The sequence below is a fragment of the Erpetoichthys calabaricus genome, chromosome 1, assembly GCF_900747795.2.
Source record: "Erpetoichthys calabaricus chromosome 1, fErpCal1.3, whole genome shotgun sequence".
Lineage (NCBI taxonomy): Eukaryota > Metazoa > Chordata > Cladistia > Polypteriformes > Polypteridae > Erpetoichthys > Erpetoichthys calabaricus.
This window is the reverse complement of record NC_041394.2, coordinates 335,392,519-335,410,442: the sequence shown is the minus strand read 5'-3', so window position 1 is coordinate 335,410,442 and position 17,924 is coordinate 335,392,519. Positions and strand designations below refer to the sequence as shown.

The window sequence follows — 17,924 nt, the reverse complement described above, 5'->3', positions numbered from 1 at the left end:
CCTCCTAAATACAATGTGTCTTTCTTTGAGGAACTCTCAGACTTAGTGTTAATTATAATTACTGTACGAACTATGACACGTTTGTAATAGTTGGCAACTTTAATTTTCATATTTATAATCAATGTGACCCGAAAGCAAAAGAATTCATGAACCTCCTGGACTCTTTTGATTTGAGCCAGCACTTTAGTCAGCCAACACACAAAGCAGGGCATACGTTGGATTTAGTGATTACTAAAGGACTAAAAGTTGATATGAAGCAGATCGTGGATATTGATTTATCAGACCATTTTCTCTTACTGTTTAATACAGAAATATTGATAGATAAAATGAATCAGATGCATATTCTTAAAAAACGCTTCTTTGATTCATCTGCAGCTTCAAAGTTTACAAATATTTTAAGCAACCAGTCCGTTTGTCGTGCTACTGCAATAATGAGGATAATGTAAATAGTAAGGTGGAAAATTTTAATACTTAAGTGAGAGCTGCCACTGACATAGTCGCTCCTGAAAAGACAGTTAAAAAATCCTCCAGCACTGTAACACCATGGAAGACCCAAAGAGTGTCTGATTTAAAGAAAACATGTCGGAGAGCTGAGCATAAATGGAGAAAAACTAAATTGATTATCCACTATGAGATATTGAAGCCTAAAATAACACAATACAACAACATAGTCCGTCTTGAGAGGCAGTGTTATTTCACTAAACGTATAAATAAATTTATTTATATATATAAATTTATTCTCTACAATTGATCATTTGCTAAACTCAGGTCACTCAATGGAATGCCTCCGAAGAACTTCCAGTGAAACTTGTGAGGCTTTTGCTATATTTTTTAATCACAAAATTAATGATATTAGAAATAATATAGTACATCCCCCCAATACTGATCCTATTAAACCCCGGTATTCCATTTTAAGCAAATGCAATTCTTTCACCAATATAGATTTGCCTGATCTATGTAGAATAATATCTCAACTGAAAACCTCCACCTGTGTCCTTGACCCAATACCAACCAGTTTTTTCAAAGAAGTATCTGATGTGCTAACTGAGTGTGTTCTGAGTGTGTTCTTCACTATTACATATGGGGATCTTCTCAGACTGTCTTAAGAGTGCTCTTGTTAAACCCCTGCTCAAGAAAAATAATCTTGACTCCTCTGTTTTTCAAAGTTTTAGACCTATTTCTAACCTTCCTTTCTTAAGTAAAATGCAGCTAAATGATCACTTGAATAAACATTAGAACAAGAAGTTTACAAGTAGTAAATGACTTGCGATTAAATGCAGACAGAGGCCGTTTATCTGTTCTCATCCTCTTAGATCTGAGTGCCACATTTGATGCCATTGATCACAATATTCTTAGAAATTGCCTTAGTCAATGGGGGGCATCTCTGGCAGTGTTTTAAACTGGTTTGACTCTTACTTAACAGGTAGAAAATTCTTTGTTAGTTGTGGAAATTATACTTCAAAGACACATAATATTCTGTATGATGTTTCACAAGGCTCTATCCTGGGTCCGCTGCTCTTTTCAATTTACATGCTTCTGTTAGGTCAGATTATCTCGGGGCATAACTTGAGCTACTACAGCTATGCTGATGACATACAAATGTATTTATCAATAGTGCCTGATGACCCCGACTCTCTTGATTCACTGACACAATGCCTTACTTGTGTTTCTGAATGGAAGTGTAGTAATTTTCTCAAACTAAATAAGGTGAAAACCGAAATCTTAGTGATTGGCAAAAATAGATATAATGAGGGTATGAGAAATAAACTTGATCAATTGTGTTAAAAAGTCAACACAGAAGTAAAGAATTTATGGGTAATTATTGACTCTGACGTAAGTTTTAAATCTTATATTAATCAGATTACCCAGGACACCATTTTTTCACTTAAGATATATACCAAAAATTAGACCCCTTATAACATTGCAAGATGCTGAAAAATTAGTTCACGCTTTTGTTTTCAGTTGGCCAGATTACTGTAACGCACTCCTCTCAGGACCACCCAAAAAAGGCATCAATCGATTGCAACGAGTGCAGAATGCAGCCGCGAGAATCTTGACTAGGAAAAGAAAATCCGAGCAAATCTCTCCAGTTTTGATGTCACTACATTGGTTAACCATGTCATTTAGAATTGACTTTAAAATACTGCTTTTGGTTTACAAAGCCTTAAATAATCTGCTCCATTTTAAATTTCAGAATGCCTTTCACCTTACACTCCAAATCGTAACTATAGATCTTCAAATGAGTGTCTGCTTATTATTCTGAGAGCAAAACTTAAAAGAAGTGGTGAGGCGGCCTTCTGCTATTATGCACCTCAAATCTGGAATAGCTTACTGATAGAAATTCATCAGGGAAATACAGTAGAGCACTTTAAAAAACTGCTAAAACCTCATTATTTTAACATGGATTTCTCATGGCTTCATTTTAGTGTAACCCTGATATTCTTTATTTGCATTAAATTATCTTTTTTTTTTTTCATAGTCTCTGAAATCCATACTAACCCCTACTTTCTCTGATGTTCTTTTTCCAGTTTTCTGTGGTGGCGATCTGCACCACCACCACCCAATCAAAGCACTGTGCTGTCCATACACTAATGAACTGAAGGCCAGAGGTCCACATGACCATGATCATCTAACTCTTCCATGTGAAGCCTGAAAACCCGACTGATGGAAGTCATTTATGTTAGGTAGAATGCACAGTGGGCGTTGGGTGGCCTCGTGGCCTCGGAACTCCTGCAGATTTTGTTTTTTTTTTCTCCAGCAGTCTGGAGTTTTTTTTTGTTGTTTTTTTCTGTCCTCCCTGGCCATCAGACCTTACTTTATTCTTTGTTAATCAGTATTGCCTAAATTTATTTTTATATTTTTTCTTTTTCCTTTCTTCATCTTGTAAGGCACTTTGAGCTACATCATTTGTATGAAAATGTGCTATATAAATAAATGTTATTGTTGTTGTTGACTCCCAGCTACACCTAAAACTCTTTTACATTTTTCTCTCTTTGCAATTGGTTTTATTGAGGGACACTTAGAATCATTTTAACTGAAGTAAGGTGAATGCAAATTACCTGTCTCATGAGGACTAGATTAGTGATGAATGGAGGAAGAGTAAGGGTGTTAAGCAAGCACTAACCACATATCTGCTTTTTTGTTTATGATGGAGGAGAATCCAACAGTCACTTCCACCCCAATGCACTAAACTCTCCTTCTTCCAGTACCTCCAGTATACAAACCAATGTCCCACCAAAAGTTAATGTTCAGCATCAAATCAGCTTGCAGGGAGTCTGGAGCTTCCAGATGAAACAAGCCTTCTTAAACTCTTGTTACCGGCATTCTGCACCTATTGGGTGATATTTTTCTTTCTTTGTTCATTGGACATCCATGAAATTAAATGGGGCTTCCCCAGGGAACCCAACACTTTATCTGTCTTTTTTGGCTTATTTTTTACACTGCTTAAATCTGAACACAATCAAAATGAGCTTTTAAAGTGTGGGTATGCACACTTACTCAACCAAACCCCCAAATGTTTTCATTTTTCTCCATTGTTTCTGTACGTTATTCATTTGATTTTTAATTAAACATTGTCAGTTACCCGTTTTTGAATGTAAAACATTTTGACATTCTAAATGTGATTCTCTCAACTTCATCAATTACATTACATAAGCTGACATTTCAATAAGGGTCTTGAGACTTTTGATATCTATTTTATATAAAGAATATATGGAAATGCAGAAATTCTGAATAGTTTTTATTAAGATTAAGATTTATTTATTATTGTATGTATACTATGTAAAGACCCTAAGAGAAACAGAAAAATCCACATTTTTGAAATGTGAAAATACTGCTAATATGGTGGACAAAGGCAAGTGGTTTGAGGTAGAGATGGTTCTCTAGATAGTGGGATTTGTTTATACAGTATAGTTATCTGACCCCGTGACCCAGAGCACTTCCTTTTATTAGATGTCATCATCTATTATATGTAAGTCTTCTGGACCATCTGTCAAGCTGTGATCTTTAGATATCATTTCTAAATTCTGTTCTAACCAATATTGCATAAGAAAAGTTTCCAATAAATACCCATAAACTCTACTTTATTAATACAAGCTCTGTGCTTTGCTCTGCATCACAGACTTGAACCACGCACTCCTCTGAAGAGCACTGGAAATTTCTTTTTCACGGTAACTGGTGAGTAACAAGCCCTCAGTGTTTTTTTTTGCATTCTATTATTATAGAATTACAGTATATATATATATATATATATAGGGCGGCACGGTGGTGCAGTGGGTAGCGCTGCTGCCTCGCAGTTGGGAGACCTGGGGACCTGGGTTCGATTCCTGGGTCCTCCCTGCGTGGAGTTTGCATGTTCTCCCCGTGTCTGCGTGGGTTTCCTCCGGGCGCTCCGGTTTCCTCCCACAGTCCAAAGACATGCAGGTTAGGTGGATTGGCGATTCTAAATTGGCCCTAGTGTGTGCTTGGTGTGTGGGTGTGTTTGTGTGTGTCCTGCGGTGGGTTGGCACCCTGCCCGGGATTGGTTCCCTGCCTTGTGCCCTGTGTTGGCTGGGATTGGCTCCAGCAGACCCCCGTGACCCTGTGTTCGGATTCAGCGGGTTGGAAAATGGATGGATGGATATATATATATATATATATTTGCAGCTGGAGATCTACAAAGGGAGAAAAAATGAATCATGTATCATAAAGTACTTTTTATTCCTGAGCTTTCAACCCCTGCCAGGGGTCTTCATCAGAGGATAATCTTTGATGATGTTTAGGTCAGGAGACTGTAAGGCACATACCAAAACTATCAGCTTGGACCTCCTGAAGTAGTCTATTGTGGATTATGAGGTGTTGTTTGAATAATTATCCTGCTGTACAAGCCATCCTCTTTTCATCTTCAGCTTTTTTACAGATGGTATGATGTTTGTTGTTGTTTGTGTGCCAGTATTTAATTGAAGACATTCTTCCGTCTACCAGTAAAGTGTTCCCCATGTCAAAGACTGCAGCAAATCATGATTGGTCCACCACGTTGCTTAACATCAGAGAGGTGTTCTTTTCATGTAATTCCATGCCCTTTTTCTCCAAATATGTCTGTTGCACCTTGTGGACAAAAGATTGTACCTTGACTTCATCAATCCATACGACTTGATTCCAAAATGCATCAGGCTTGTTTAAATGTCCAGTTTCAAACTTTTAATGTTGAATTTTGTGATGAGGATACACCAAAGGAATTTTTTTTGTTAATTTCTCTTCCATGAAGGTCATATCTGCACAGGTGTTGCACCACCACTCCCGTGTCTGATAAATCTTCAAACTGGGGATTTGATTTGCTTTTCTAGCAATCGTATTAGCTCTGAAGGTTTCTTGGTATTATAGACCTCAACTTGACCTCCACCATTCCTGTTTACTGCCATCTCTTAATTGCATTACAAGCTGAGTAAACGGTTAACTAAAAACACTTTGTTATCTTGTGTGATTTTGGGCTATACAAAAATAAACTGTATTGTATTGTATTGTATCTTCTTGTAGCCTTCTCCTGCTTTGTGGGCAACAGTTATTTAAATTTTCAGAGTGCTAGGCAGCTCTTTAGAGGAGCCCATGGCTGATGATTGTTGTGACAAGATTTGAGTAGTCCAGGTGTTTTACACAGATTTGAAATCTCATCACTTGGCCTTTCCTAATGAACATTGTGAACAAGCAATAGCCCTACTGAGCTAATTAAGGTCTGCAACCGTGAGAAAAGTCATCTGAAACCTCAAAGCTCTTGGGATGTCAAAACATTTGCTTGATGCTCCATTCCTTTTTTCACTCTACAATTGTACAAAACAAAAATAATATGCTAATCTTACATAAAATGCTGAACAGAATGTTTCATCTTTAACTTTAAATCTTTTGAAAATCAGGTAATATTCTACTTGCTTGGCTATTAACATCCATCCATCCATTATCCAACCCGCTATATCCTAACTACAGGGTCACGGGGGTCTGCTAGAGCCAATCCCAGCCAACACAAGGTGCAATAAACCCCGGGCAGGGTGCCAGCCCACTGCAGGGCGCACACACACACACACACACACACCAAGCACACACTAGGGCCAATTTAGAATCACCAGTCCACCTAACCTGCATGTCTTTGGACTGTGGGAGGAAACCGGAGCACCCGGAGGAAACCCACGCAGACACGGGGAGAACATGCAAACTCCACACAGGGAGGACCCAGAAAGCGAACCCGGGTCTCCTAACTGCGAGGCAGCAGCTCTACCCACTGCGCCACCGTGCCGCCCATTAGCTATTAGCAGTAACAGACATTTTGACCGATTTGCCCAGATTTGTCCATGCTACTGTAAATAGACATACTTTATGTGTCCCCAAAGGGAAATGAAAACTTTTGCAGAAGTTCAGCAAAAAAAAAATAAATAAATAGAGAGCTGCTGTTGTCAGTAGCGGGCTTGTAGGTGGAAGTAAGAGGTGCTCAGATTGTGTCTTAAATTTACATTTAAAGGCGTTTAACATTTGAATACAGAAGGGCCAGCTCCTTGTGTCCTCAAAAAGAACATTCCTTTAGAAGTTTTTTCAATGTAGCATTCCCAGATTGAAGTCACCAGGATTCAGAATAATAAAATACTGTTTTATTCAGACTCCCAGCTCTGATCTTGTTGTCCTAATAGATATGTTTCAAAATTTTATACACTGTACATGTTACTGACATCTTGAAACTGTTACAGGGTTCAATAGAAAAGACAAATGTAAAATAATCTTGTATATCTGCTACGAAATAAAGATGTAATGTGTGCTACATAAATTAGGCCAGTTTAATACTTGTAATAAAGAGCATCAGAAGGCTACCCCACAGCAGCATTACTAAAAGTCTAAACTTACAATGCCACAGAACTTATTACACTTTCTACTTAAACTAATTAAGTAATAAAGTATTAAAATACATGGTACATTTTCAGCAGCCAAGTAACAGGATTTGTTTTAACAAAGCAGACTATTTCAGCATAGAAAGCTGTGTAAAGGTCTACTTTTTACAAGAAAAGATATTCCTCTTCCAATAAAGTTCTGCTCCTTTCTGTAAAACATTGAGATGTAGATTTTTGTTAGTTGGCAGTTGAGAAGATGAAACAAAACCAGCATTCCCAGGGAAAATAAATGTCTGGGGGTCCATGGTCGCTCCCATTAAGTAAAGTCAAAAGTCTTGTTTATTTAGGTGAGTCAGCCACCCTCCTTCTTCTTCTTCTTGGCTTCCTACGATATTGCACAGCACATAGATTATGTTTTCTAGTCACCTTATACCTCACTCTCTGGTGGGTACCTGGGTCTTTACAGTTGATGTGACAAAAATGAGAATGGAAGATGCTCAGCCATGGTTAGCAATAGTGGTGGAATCAATTAAAGAAAAGACAAAGAATTGCCAAATGATGTTACCGGAATTTGAACTGCCTACTTGGTGTTTCAAGTAAAGGTATGCTAGACATAAAGCAGTAGCAGTGGAAGAAGTAGCATTATTTTATGCTATTGTAGCTGATGACATTGAACATTTTCTTCAGGGTGGTATTTTCTGGCATAGAGTTCCCAGGTTGCTGGAGACAGACTTAATGTGAGTTCTTCCAGGTAACTGTGACAGTGGAGGAAGAAGGGAGATGTTTAGTTTCTGGTGTACATTTATACTATTGATATCCTGCAATGGAAATATGATCAGTAAAGTCAGTCTTTCAGAATACTGGTCTTCCTATTGAATCATTAAAATGTTTGCAGACTATGTCCAAATTAGCATTCTAAAACGAATAAAATGTCCTTTCCAGAATAGATTTGCCTTTGATGCCTGCTATTGTATTTATTATTTGATTTCAGATCCTGTAGAGAAGAGAGAACATGCTGTTGCTAATCCTGGAGACCCTTATGTGTTTAACTACCCAGGCTAACTGTGAGGTTATGCGTCATCAATTTACATGCAACAGTTTTTTTTTACAAAGGAACAGAACCCAAAGGCATTATACCACAGGGTGGTGCTCGGATTTGTCAAACCTACAAAAACAAAGTTCATTTTGCAACAATGTATGACACGAGAAACCGTATCCCAATATATTCTGCCTACATACATACAAATGGAAGTAACGGTTCCTGAAGTGACGACTGGTACATTGAACCCCAGGTAAGTTTGGCCATTTGGATAATCTGAATTGATATCCTTAAAATCACTACAATGAAAGCAATCATTTCAGCTTTGTGTAAAGAAATTCATGAGCTCACTATGTGAAACAGATAGTATTTACTAAATCACCTAAATAGGAATGTCCCAATGATTGCCACAGAGAAAACTTAAAATAAGCAAACCTTGAAATGGGGTAAATTTATCAAATGCACTGGCCATTTTGCCTTCTTGGTAAGTATGAATAGTGGTCAATTTTTATTCATGGCCTTCAGTCCATTCAGACATCTCACTTCCTGTTAAACACGCTACACTATTTACAAACGTATCTATCCTGATAGATAGATAGACCTAAGATCAAAGAAGGAAGTAGCTCTGGGCACAGTACCACAACATAGCAGGACCCATTTATGGAGATACACCTACACAGGGCAAATTCAGAATCACCAGTTAATCTAACCTTACCTTCTTTGAGGATGTGGTAGAAAAACCAGTGTGCCACTGGGAAACCCTATGGGGAGAACATACAAAGTTCCAAACAACAACACAATCTGAGAGCAAAACTTGAACCAAGGACCCTGCAACACTATAGATTGTGTAAACATATACCCACAATCACACACAGGTAACCTGACCTGCACACCTTTAAAGATTTGAAGGCCAAACTGGAGAACCTAGAAGAAAGCAAATGCAGTTACTGGGAGAACATGTAAACCTTTCACAGACAACAACAAAGGCATAGAATTCAAACTGGGAAACTGCATCAATGAGGGAGTGCCTACCAAGTGCCCGACCATGTCTTCACTTACAATAGAAAACACTGAGAATTATATTTCTAAAACAAGTATAACATGGGGAGAATAAGATGAAAAAGAAGTAATGGTTGACTGTCAAGCACATATGACCAAATGAATTTCCTTCTTTGGGCAATAAAGTTCTTTTATTTGTAATCAGTCTTTTCACTCAGTCAGCATTTGTTCCCATACAGGAACCAGTATGCAAAGTGGGATGAGCAGTTAAAATAAGGTGCACCCCTTTGGCAATGTTGAACGAAAAATAGAGTGCCTTGAAGAAAACCCAAAAACTTGTAAGAAAACAGTTATCATCTGTTCAGATTAAATTTGCTCATTGCTCATACCTTATTCTTCAAATATATTACACAAAGTATTTGCTCACTAATCCCATTTTTGTCACTTAGTTTTACAACTTACCTTGATTGTTAATTTTTCAATTATTTTAGTTTTCATAGGTTTTCTTTTTTTATTTCTTTCTTTCCTTCCTAATTGCAATGAAAAAATTGATCACAAAAAATGCTTGGCCCCTCTATATCCAGCTCCTGTAAGCCACTGACATGCCCTAACAAATGATTGTAGGCATATCTTCATAGAAGAAATCAAGCAGGACGAGCTGCCCTCCTCTCTTTGACAGCCACAATCCAGAAACAGAAATGCTCATCTTTCTCACTTCCACTCTTACACCAACTCCTCTCCTTACCCTATTCCAAAAAGCCATACTTGGGGTAATTTTTGCATTAGCAAAGTATTCAGATCACTGAGCACCTGGCATTCCTGTTTGCTGGGATGTGTTTAATGGACCAGACATCCCTGAGTTATTTGGAATTCTTGGTCTATACTAAAGCAAACAAGGACTGGAGATTATCACCACTTTCTGGATGATGCTATATATTAGATGCTAATCTCATCTATAGAAAACTGATCCTTTGTTGGTTGTCACCTAAAACGTGATCTCCTTTGGTCCCTTGTCTTTCTTCTTGTGGCAGATTGTTGCTCTTCTTTTCTGTGGTTTCATTTTACATGTCAGTCTTCACTGTGTCTGTATGTGATGTCTACTCTCAGCTGTAACATTTTGACCTATGAAAGACCTTTATTTATTGTTCATTCTTCTTCTCTTGTGTGAAGATGTTTAGATAATATTTATTTGTATTTACAATGCATTCTAAATTTTTTAAATTTTTCATGATATTTTAGCTCATAGATCTGAAAAGAGAAAAGAATATGGTAATAGAGTCAAGCAACACTACCGAAGAAGCTAAAGATCGTCAGGCAGTATCAAAAGATTATACAGCAGTAGATGCCACTAGATATGATCGGGGTCACCTAAGTCCATGTATGCACCACAATAATGATGACAGCAGGACAGCAACTTTCACCTTGACTAACATTGTGCCTCAACGTACCATACTAAACCAGGGACAGTGGAATCATTATGAAACTGAAATAATGCAACAATTTGTGAATGGATGTTATAGAACATATGTTATTGTTGGAGTGATTCGAGGAAAGAGCAAGATAAACAATCGGGTTAATGTGCCTAGTCACCTCTGGACTGCTGCTTGCTGTGTAAATGACAGTAACAATCCTATAAATTTCCTTGGTTACATTGCCAAAAATGATAACAACGCAGTAGAAGATATAAATCTTGAAACATTACAGGAGCAAATAGAGCGTGATACTAAGAGAAGTGTGACTTTGTTTGAAAATAACTGTAATTGAAGCAGAAATACCCACAGCCAAATGATTTTGTCTTAAAATCCTGTTGAAAGTTTACAAGAAATAACATTTCCAAAATTGCCTGTTGTCATTGATCTCACAAAGTTGAGTTATGCAGAACTGCAGAACAGCCCTAACATGCTTTTCCTACTAGTATATTTGATTTTAAAGTTCTTTTAATAATAATAGTGTTAAAAAGAATAATACTGTTATTTATATGGCACCATTAATACAAACATGCAGATTAAAGTGCTTTCCATAGATTGTAAAAATGAATATAGTAATAAAAATAATAGTGTGATTTAAGCAATCAGAAGATCAAGCATTGTTAAAAATAATAACATGTACTAATGTATAAAGAATAAAATAAATAAAATCAACATTAGATAATAAAGCCCTGCATTTTTGCCTTGTGAGTTAATTTTCTTTCAAATTTGAATGGCAGATTTTTGTTGGCTTACTCTTTAAACGTTTCTGAGGCACTTTGTGATGTTGCTGTCTGTCTTGCTCATGCCATGCGATTCATCACACAGCGGTTCACTTTGAGCCTGACTGTCTCTTTAAGACACCAAACCTCACCAAATCCCGTAACCTGCAGGCCTTTGGAAGGAAACTGAAACATGCGGAGGGAATCCACCAGGAAAACATACAAACGCCAGGCAGGGGACACACAGAACGTAACCCTCTTACTGTAAGGCAGCAGCACTTGCACTGTGCTGCCGTGTCCCCACATTTTAAATTATTAGTTATTATTTCGTCTGTTCAATACTTGCGGAGCTCCTTAGCTCAGGTTGTTGCTTGCTCAAGTGATACCTCCATTCATGTAGTTACCATTTTTAAAGCTCAGGGACCAGAATGGTTGAAGTCAGTTGCTCTCACTGGGCATTTTGTCAGCAGTGTAACAGAAAAAAAATGACAAGACAGTTAGCATCAGCACCCCCTCTTGGCCTGGGGTGGTATCACATACCTGAGAAGAGCTTGGAGGGTGATCCTCAGACACGCATGCGTGACACAACACATTCATTCTCTTATACCAGTGCAGTTTAGAGTCAACAATTTAGTGTCACTCAAAAGGTTTTCCTGATGTGTACTTTAAGCAGCATAACTTTAGATAATAAATACACATATCAGGCAATTACATTTTAAATGAACAGAAGTTAAAATGTTACTTTTCAGTAAAATAAGCAGACTTATTAAAGGCAGACACAGTCTCTAGTCTTCAGTGTTTGTTTAATTTAATACTCCCACTGAGAGGATGAGACTCTTCAGAGGTCTTACTATCCTCAGATGCAGAGAAGCCTTTGACCCAAATACTACAGTATTTGCACTTACCATCCAAAATATCAATATAGTTGTTGAATTGCATCACTGCTACACCTGGTGAGCTATTCAGGTGAATGCTTTATAAATGGAATTGCAGTGGTGCCTGAAGGGATGGTTTGGAAACCCACCCTGCAATGTTATGCTATCACAAAGAGTTTTTTTCTATGTCTTATTACTTTTATTGTGTCACAGGTCCATTCTTTTTCCTGAAGTTACATGTTTCAACACAGGGCTTCAGGTGCCAACGCCTAGGAGTTTTAGGCATGAGGTAAGAGACAACATTGCCATCTATGTATACTGTGGTCGTCTGAGGAAAAGATAGTAGTCCTACAACAGACGAATTTTGGGGTGCCAACCTGGACTATACATTTCTGTTTCCAATGGTAGATAGTGTTTTCATGAGCAAATAACACTTAATGCTTTGTCACACACGTGCGATTAGGAGGCAGTCAAAGAGCCTAAAGGTGAGCGAACTATCGCGAGATAAAGGGTCATCACGTGGTACTTACCTGAATCTCTTCTTTCAACAGAAAACCAGAAGGAAAATAATTGCCTCCACTTCCGGGTATCAAAATGGCTGTGACGATGTCGATGCCGGCGATCATCGATGACGTCACTTCCGGCCCTCTCAGATCACTTCACTGCCGCCTCCAACGTCATTTCATGTCAACCATTTCCTGTTCCCATAATCCTTTCTGTATAAAATTGCCATGTCTCTTGAGTAAAATTGTTCAACTGTACTCGAGAAAGACTTTTGATCCGTTTATTTTCACATTGTCTTTAAGACAATATATGGGGATGGTCCCCAAACCTTAATCTTGCTTGAAGACTTGTTTTTTCACAAGATAATCTCCCACAGCCTACATAATTAGCTTTAACAACCAGCAATAAAAAAAATTCTTGTTGGTCTAGGACTTTTGCACAGTGCCTTGATTCCTAAGATGAACCAGATTCACTTTTGCTGCTTTCTAAATGGATTTTCTATTTCTTCAGGTAAGTAATTAGTTAGTGATAATGTGGCATGAAGTGTTTGAAAATATAATGCAGTTCTGAAGAGAATGTGATATCTGAACAAAGTGAGTTGTTGAGACAGAGCAGGAGGGTTGTGAAAATTGTATTTAGTCATATTTTCAAAAGTATGATGCAAAGGAAAATTGAAACAGATGGTGATTAGAGTCTGAATAACCTGTTGTTAGCATCAAACAATGTGTAAGGATATGAGCTATAGTATAACAATACTGCTTAGTTATATTTTGGACAAAGGTACCAGCAAGGTAGCAGATAGAATTCTGTATAATCAATATACTTTCTGAACTGAACATGAAGTAAGAAATAAATGTTATGTACAGTAGGCCTTGGGAGTGGTGGCTTTAGTAATTTCTTTTGTCTTTAGTATCAGTTTTTTTTCTTGAATAAGTATGAAATTTAGAGCAAATTAAGCACAATGATGAAAACATCAATGTATATAAAAGGACCCGCTCCACAGCACACACCCCCAGTAGCAGAAGTAGATCACAGAGGAGAGAAGGCACAGTATAATGTTTTGTGAGTGATGTGAAGTCTACAAGATAGGAACTACCGTCTAGTAATAAAGTGTACAGCTCACCAATAATACCCCAGTAAGCCAAGGAAAAACAACACTTGCCTCTTGATTTCGGTTCTTGGCCATTATAAAATCATATTCTTTTTTAACATTTGTATTTTTTATTGCACCTGACATACCAAACAATTTGCCAATAACCCTTAGTCATGTTAATGTTAGAAACAGAATGGGCATTTCTCAGATTTTTGATAAGTTTCTCTACTCTTAATATAAAATAGGCATTAAACTTGGAAAGCTTGTGGGGCTTTCAGAAGCCTTTGGAGGAGCGCTATTAGTCATTAGGTTTGAGAACACAATCGGACAAAACCAAGAACTCTTTGTCTCCTTGATGATGTTCAAGGGCAACATTTTCCAAAATTTACCCTTAAATTATCCAACTTGGTCTCATGTATCTGGTAGTGGTGCTGTCTGGTCACTACATCTGGGACAGTGTGGGTATTGTGTGCAATAAGGTAAGTTACACCTTTTTGTCATTAATAATATCAGATAACTTGCTTAAGAATTTTTACAGTTGTTTGAGCATGGTAATTAAAGGGATTTTTCTGTTTATCCAGTATCAATTTTGAATCAAAATAAAACGGAGGTGCTTATGGTGGGTCCATCAGCTAAAGCCCAAATTGGTCTTGGACTTCTCGGCTCTTTCTCTGTCTTCTGCAAACCTCAAGTCCGCAATCTTGGTGTTATCTTTGACAGTAACCTCTATTTTAAGAAACAGATTAATTCTGTAGTCAAGAGTTGCTTTTACCAGGTTCGTCTTTTAGGTAAGATCAAGCATTTTTTATCTTTTAGGGATCTTGAGAAAGCTACTCATGCTTTCATCTTTTCTCACCTTGATTACTGCAACTCACTGTATTCTGAGATTAGCAAATCCCTGATACACAGGTTGCAGTTGTTCCAGAATACTGCCGCTCGCTTTCTGGTTGGGGCAAGAAAGTCTGATTCTGTTTCTCCAATATTAGCTTCTTTACACTGGCTGCCTGTCAATTTTTGAATTGGTTTTTAAATCTTGTTGCTAGTTTTTAAATCTTTACATGGATTTACTCCTGCCTATTTATCTGAATTGTGTGCTTTACACAAGCCACCTAGAGTGCTTAGATCTTTGGTCAGTTGTCTCTTGTTGTCCCTTGTACCAAGTGTAAAGCTAAGGGGGACAGCCAGGGCTTTTACAGCTGCTGCTCCACGTCTGTGGAACACTTTACCTCATCACATAAAGGAGTCGTCTACAATTGAACTGTGCAAAACAAGATTAAAGACTCATTTCTATTCACTTACTTTCCGCAACCTTCAGTAATACTGATGATTTCCTCATTGTTATTATGTAATCTTACTTCTATGTATTATTTATTTTATTTATGTTCATTTATTTTATTTCTATTTATGTTAACTGTATGTTTTTTCTTCTTTTATTGTAAAGCACTTTGGCCACAGAATTTCTATGTTGTTTTAAATGTGCTATATAAATAAATTGACATTGACATTACTCCAAAACACTATTTAGTCTACTGCCCTCTTAGACTCTTTAACATTATATGAAATTTATTAGAATTGTGATTGTGAGCCAGCTACAGCATATGGTCAAAGAAGCTGTGCTATAAGTTGAACTACTCCTCTGTACAGGAGACGTGGTAACTTTTCAGGTAACAGGACTTTTGCTTTTAGTCTGACATTTTGTTAAGTTGAGTAGAATTGCAATGAATGCTGCAAAACATGGAACTTGGAGCAAAGGATTCCAGAGTGCTTTGCTTAAGACTATGCAACATTTTGCGACTTCGATTTGGAGGGGATATAAAGACTTGGCAAATGCAGTTGCTGATCTTGTCACCAGTGCATGTCAGTTTGCAGAACTAAAAATCACTGGCCCAGTCAAATTATGAAGCTGTGTGATGACTTTCCTGCACAGTATGCGCCTGTCCCTTTTTCTGGCAGCCAATAAGGCACTGCCTGACTGAGCCAATACTGTTTGAAGGTTAACATGTATGGTGAGCTCAGCCACAATCTCTGCTCTTTTTTGTTTTTTCCATTTTGTTGTGGTACATAAAACATGAGACATCAGACACACAAACCTTTCTTCTGGTTGTAAGGTCAACAAAACTCTTGTTCCTTTTTCCTCATTACTGCATTCTATGCATTGTACTTTCCGGAGAGTGCTCATTGGTTGTCAGCTCTCTTGCACAGAGAACACATCCCTACAACTAAAGACAAGATCAAACCTGTTTGATATTAATGGTGTAAGTTGTGAACTAGCTGGTGTAAGTCCCTGGGTGTGCCAGACTACGAGACTAGCCGTTACAGGAACATGTGGTGACTGCTTCCGACTCACTAAGACTATGTAAATGAAGTCTATGATTGAAAATCACTGGAAAATTTATATGACATGACTTTTAGTCAACTTTGAATTTCAGGAAGCTAACCTTATTCTTTGTGATAATGATGTCCTGTAACATTTTGATGTGACCATGCAACGAGTCAAAGTCACTGATCACAACAGAATTGATGTGACAAATCCTTGTTTAAGTACTTCTAGGAACTGTTTATTTTATTTTTGGACATTTAAGAGCATCTTTTGAGCTTTTATTTTGTTATTTTGCTGATGACATCACTGCATTGACATTTCATGTGGTTTTCTAATGTCCACAGCCTGTGGAATGTTGTTTATTATTACTAGGCCTATTGCCAGTCATATAATACAGAGATCGTGTCGGGCAATGTGTTATCAATTTCTGCCAATTAAAGATGGTGGCATTCAGCTGTTACTTATCTGTGCATTGGATGAATTCTAAAAACAAAACATCAAAGAACTGACTGAAATGTATGCAAATACAGTACTGTGGAGCAGAGAATAAATCAAGGAAAAATGTGTCTTTATCTGAAAAATAATGCATCTTTTTTGACATTGATTTTGCTTTGCCACAAGTGATCTGTGTTCCTTAGTAATTGTCCTTATTCTTTATTTTTTGGTTTACTCTTAGATCTCCACTGTTTATTCCTTCTACCATCTAGCGGGTCATATAATATTTTTAGCTGACGCTCCTTTTAGTAGCACAGAATGAGGAAGACCAAAGGTAGCAGTTGAGCAAATAAGAGTGACAATGCACACATTGATTCATAAAGTAATCAATAGCCTGAGGAATCAGCTCAGGCTTCCTTTCCCAGGTTATAAAATAATTGAGCCATCAGAATGTCTTCCTTTCAATGTTGGAAACAGCTGTTTTAAAAGTGAGGTGTAAGAAAACCTGCTTTGATTTGTCTTTAATGTTGTTCATCTGTTGTTTTATCTTGACCAAAATATAATGGAAAATTAAACTAAAATGTACAGATTTTATACACCATAACACACAGCTATTTTGTTAATTGTTGCTGCGGTGTTTGCCGGTTGTTACAAGAAATGGAAACTATCATGTGTCTCTTACAAACACATTCTTGCTTTTATTTCTGCTTTTTGCATTGATACTTGTGGTTTTCACCTCTAAGTGGATGATATTTTGGCCAATGGTTTTTGCCATTATAGTATTTTTGGTTTTCTGGTTAATGAACCTTTTGCTCAGTCCCTTGGATCCTTGCCTATTCTATTTTGCCCAGTTGTACTTTTTCAGGAAAAGACTTAGTATGCCTATGGAGAAATGTATCTGGTTCTTTTGTTACTTTCAATTTCATGTAACAAACTCCTGTCTATATTTGAAGAACACTATTATTTGTTTTATTTTGGGAAGTACATTAGCAGCAGCAGAAATAGTCTTTTATTTGATGTGACTATAGGGTGTGACTGAAAAAATAACAAAACCTAGGTGGCAACACCAGTATGGAAGACAAAATGATGGGGCCACAATGGTAATGAGTGGTGGGCTTAAATACATCAACACCAGTGTGGTTATACTGTAAATTACCATACAAATCCTTTAGATGGCAGTACAGCACCACATCATAAGTAAATGAAGAAGTGCACTAAGAGTGGGCATTTACTGCCAGTGCTTTCAAAGAGTGGCATAGTGAGGTATTATACTATTGTATTTTAACTGTAATAAACTTCAGTTAAAGAACCCACAGTGTATTCCTAGTTAAATAATAGGTGAAATGTTAAGTAGTCAGTGAATTGTGGGGACTGGTTTAATAGATGTAAGCCAGTGTGGGGAGGGTGTGGAGGCTTAAAATCATAGTGACATTAGTATAGGAAAACTTGAAACAACTGGAGATGCATCTGGAAGAGCAAAGGAAGAGCAATAGAAGAAACAACTGCAAAGAAGTTCACAAACTAGATAGTAAATGAAAAAAGTTCAAACAAATCTAGGGGGGTGGTACAGTAAAAAAAAAAAAGCAGAAGAAGAATGTGAGGAAGATGAATCTGAAAGTTAAG

General features: G+C 37.4%; 1 protein-coding gene across 1 annotated transcript; it reads left to right on the top strand.

The window, feature by feature from the left end:
- Nucleotides 1-7,897: 7,897 nt before the first annotated feature.
- On the top strand, nucleotides 7,898-10,756 carry LOC114666071 (endonuclease domain-containing 1 protein-like; the record flags this gene model as incomplete). Its single annotated transcript, XM_028820838.2, has 2 exons — nucleotides 7,898-8,107; nucleotides 10,126-10,756. Coding segments are annotated over 2 exons (735 nt in total), but the record flags the coding sequence as incomplete, so codon positions are not given.
- Nucleotides 10,757-17,924: the final 7,168 nt, after the last annotated feature.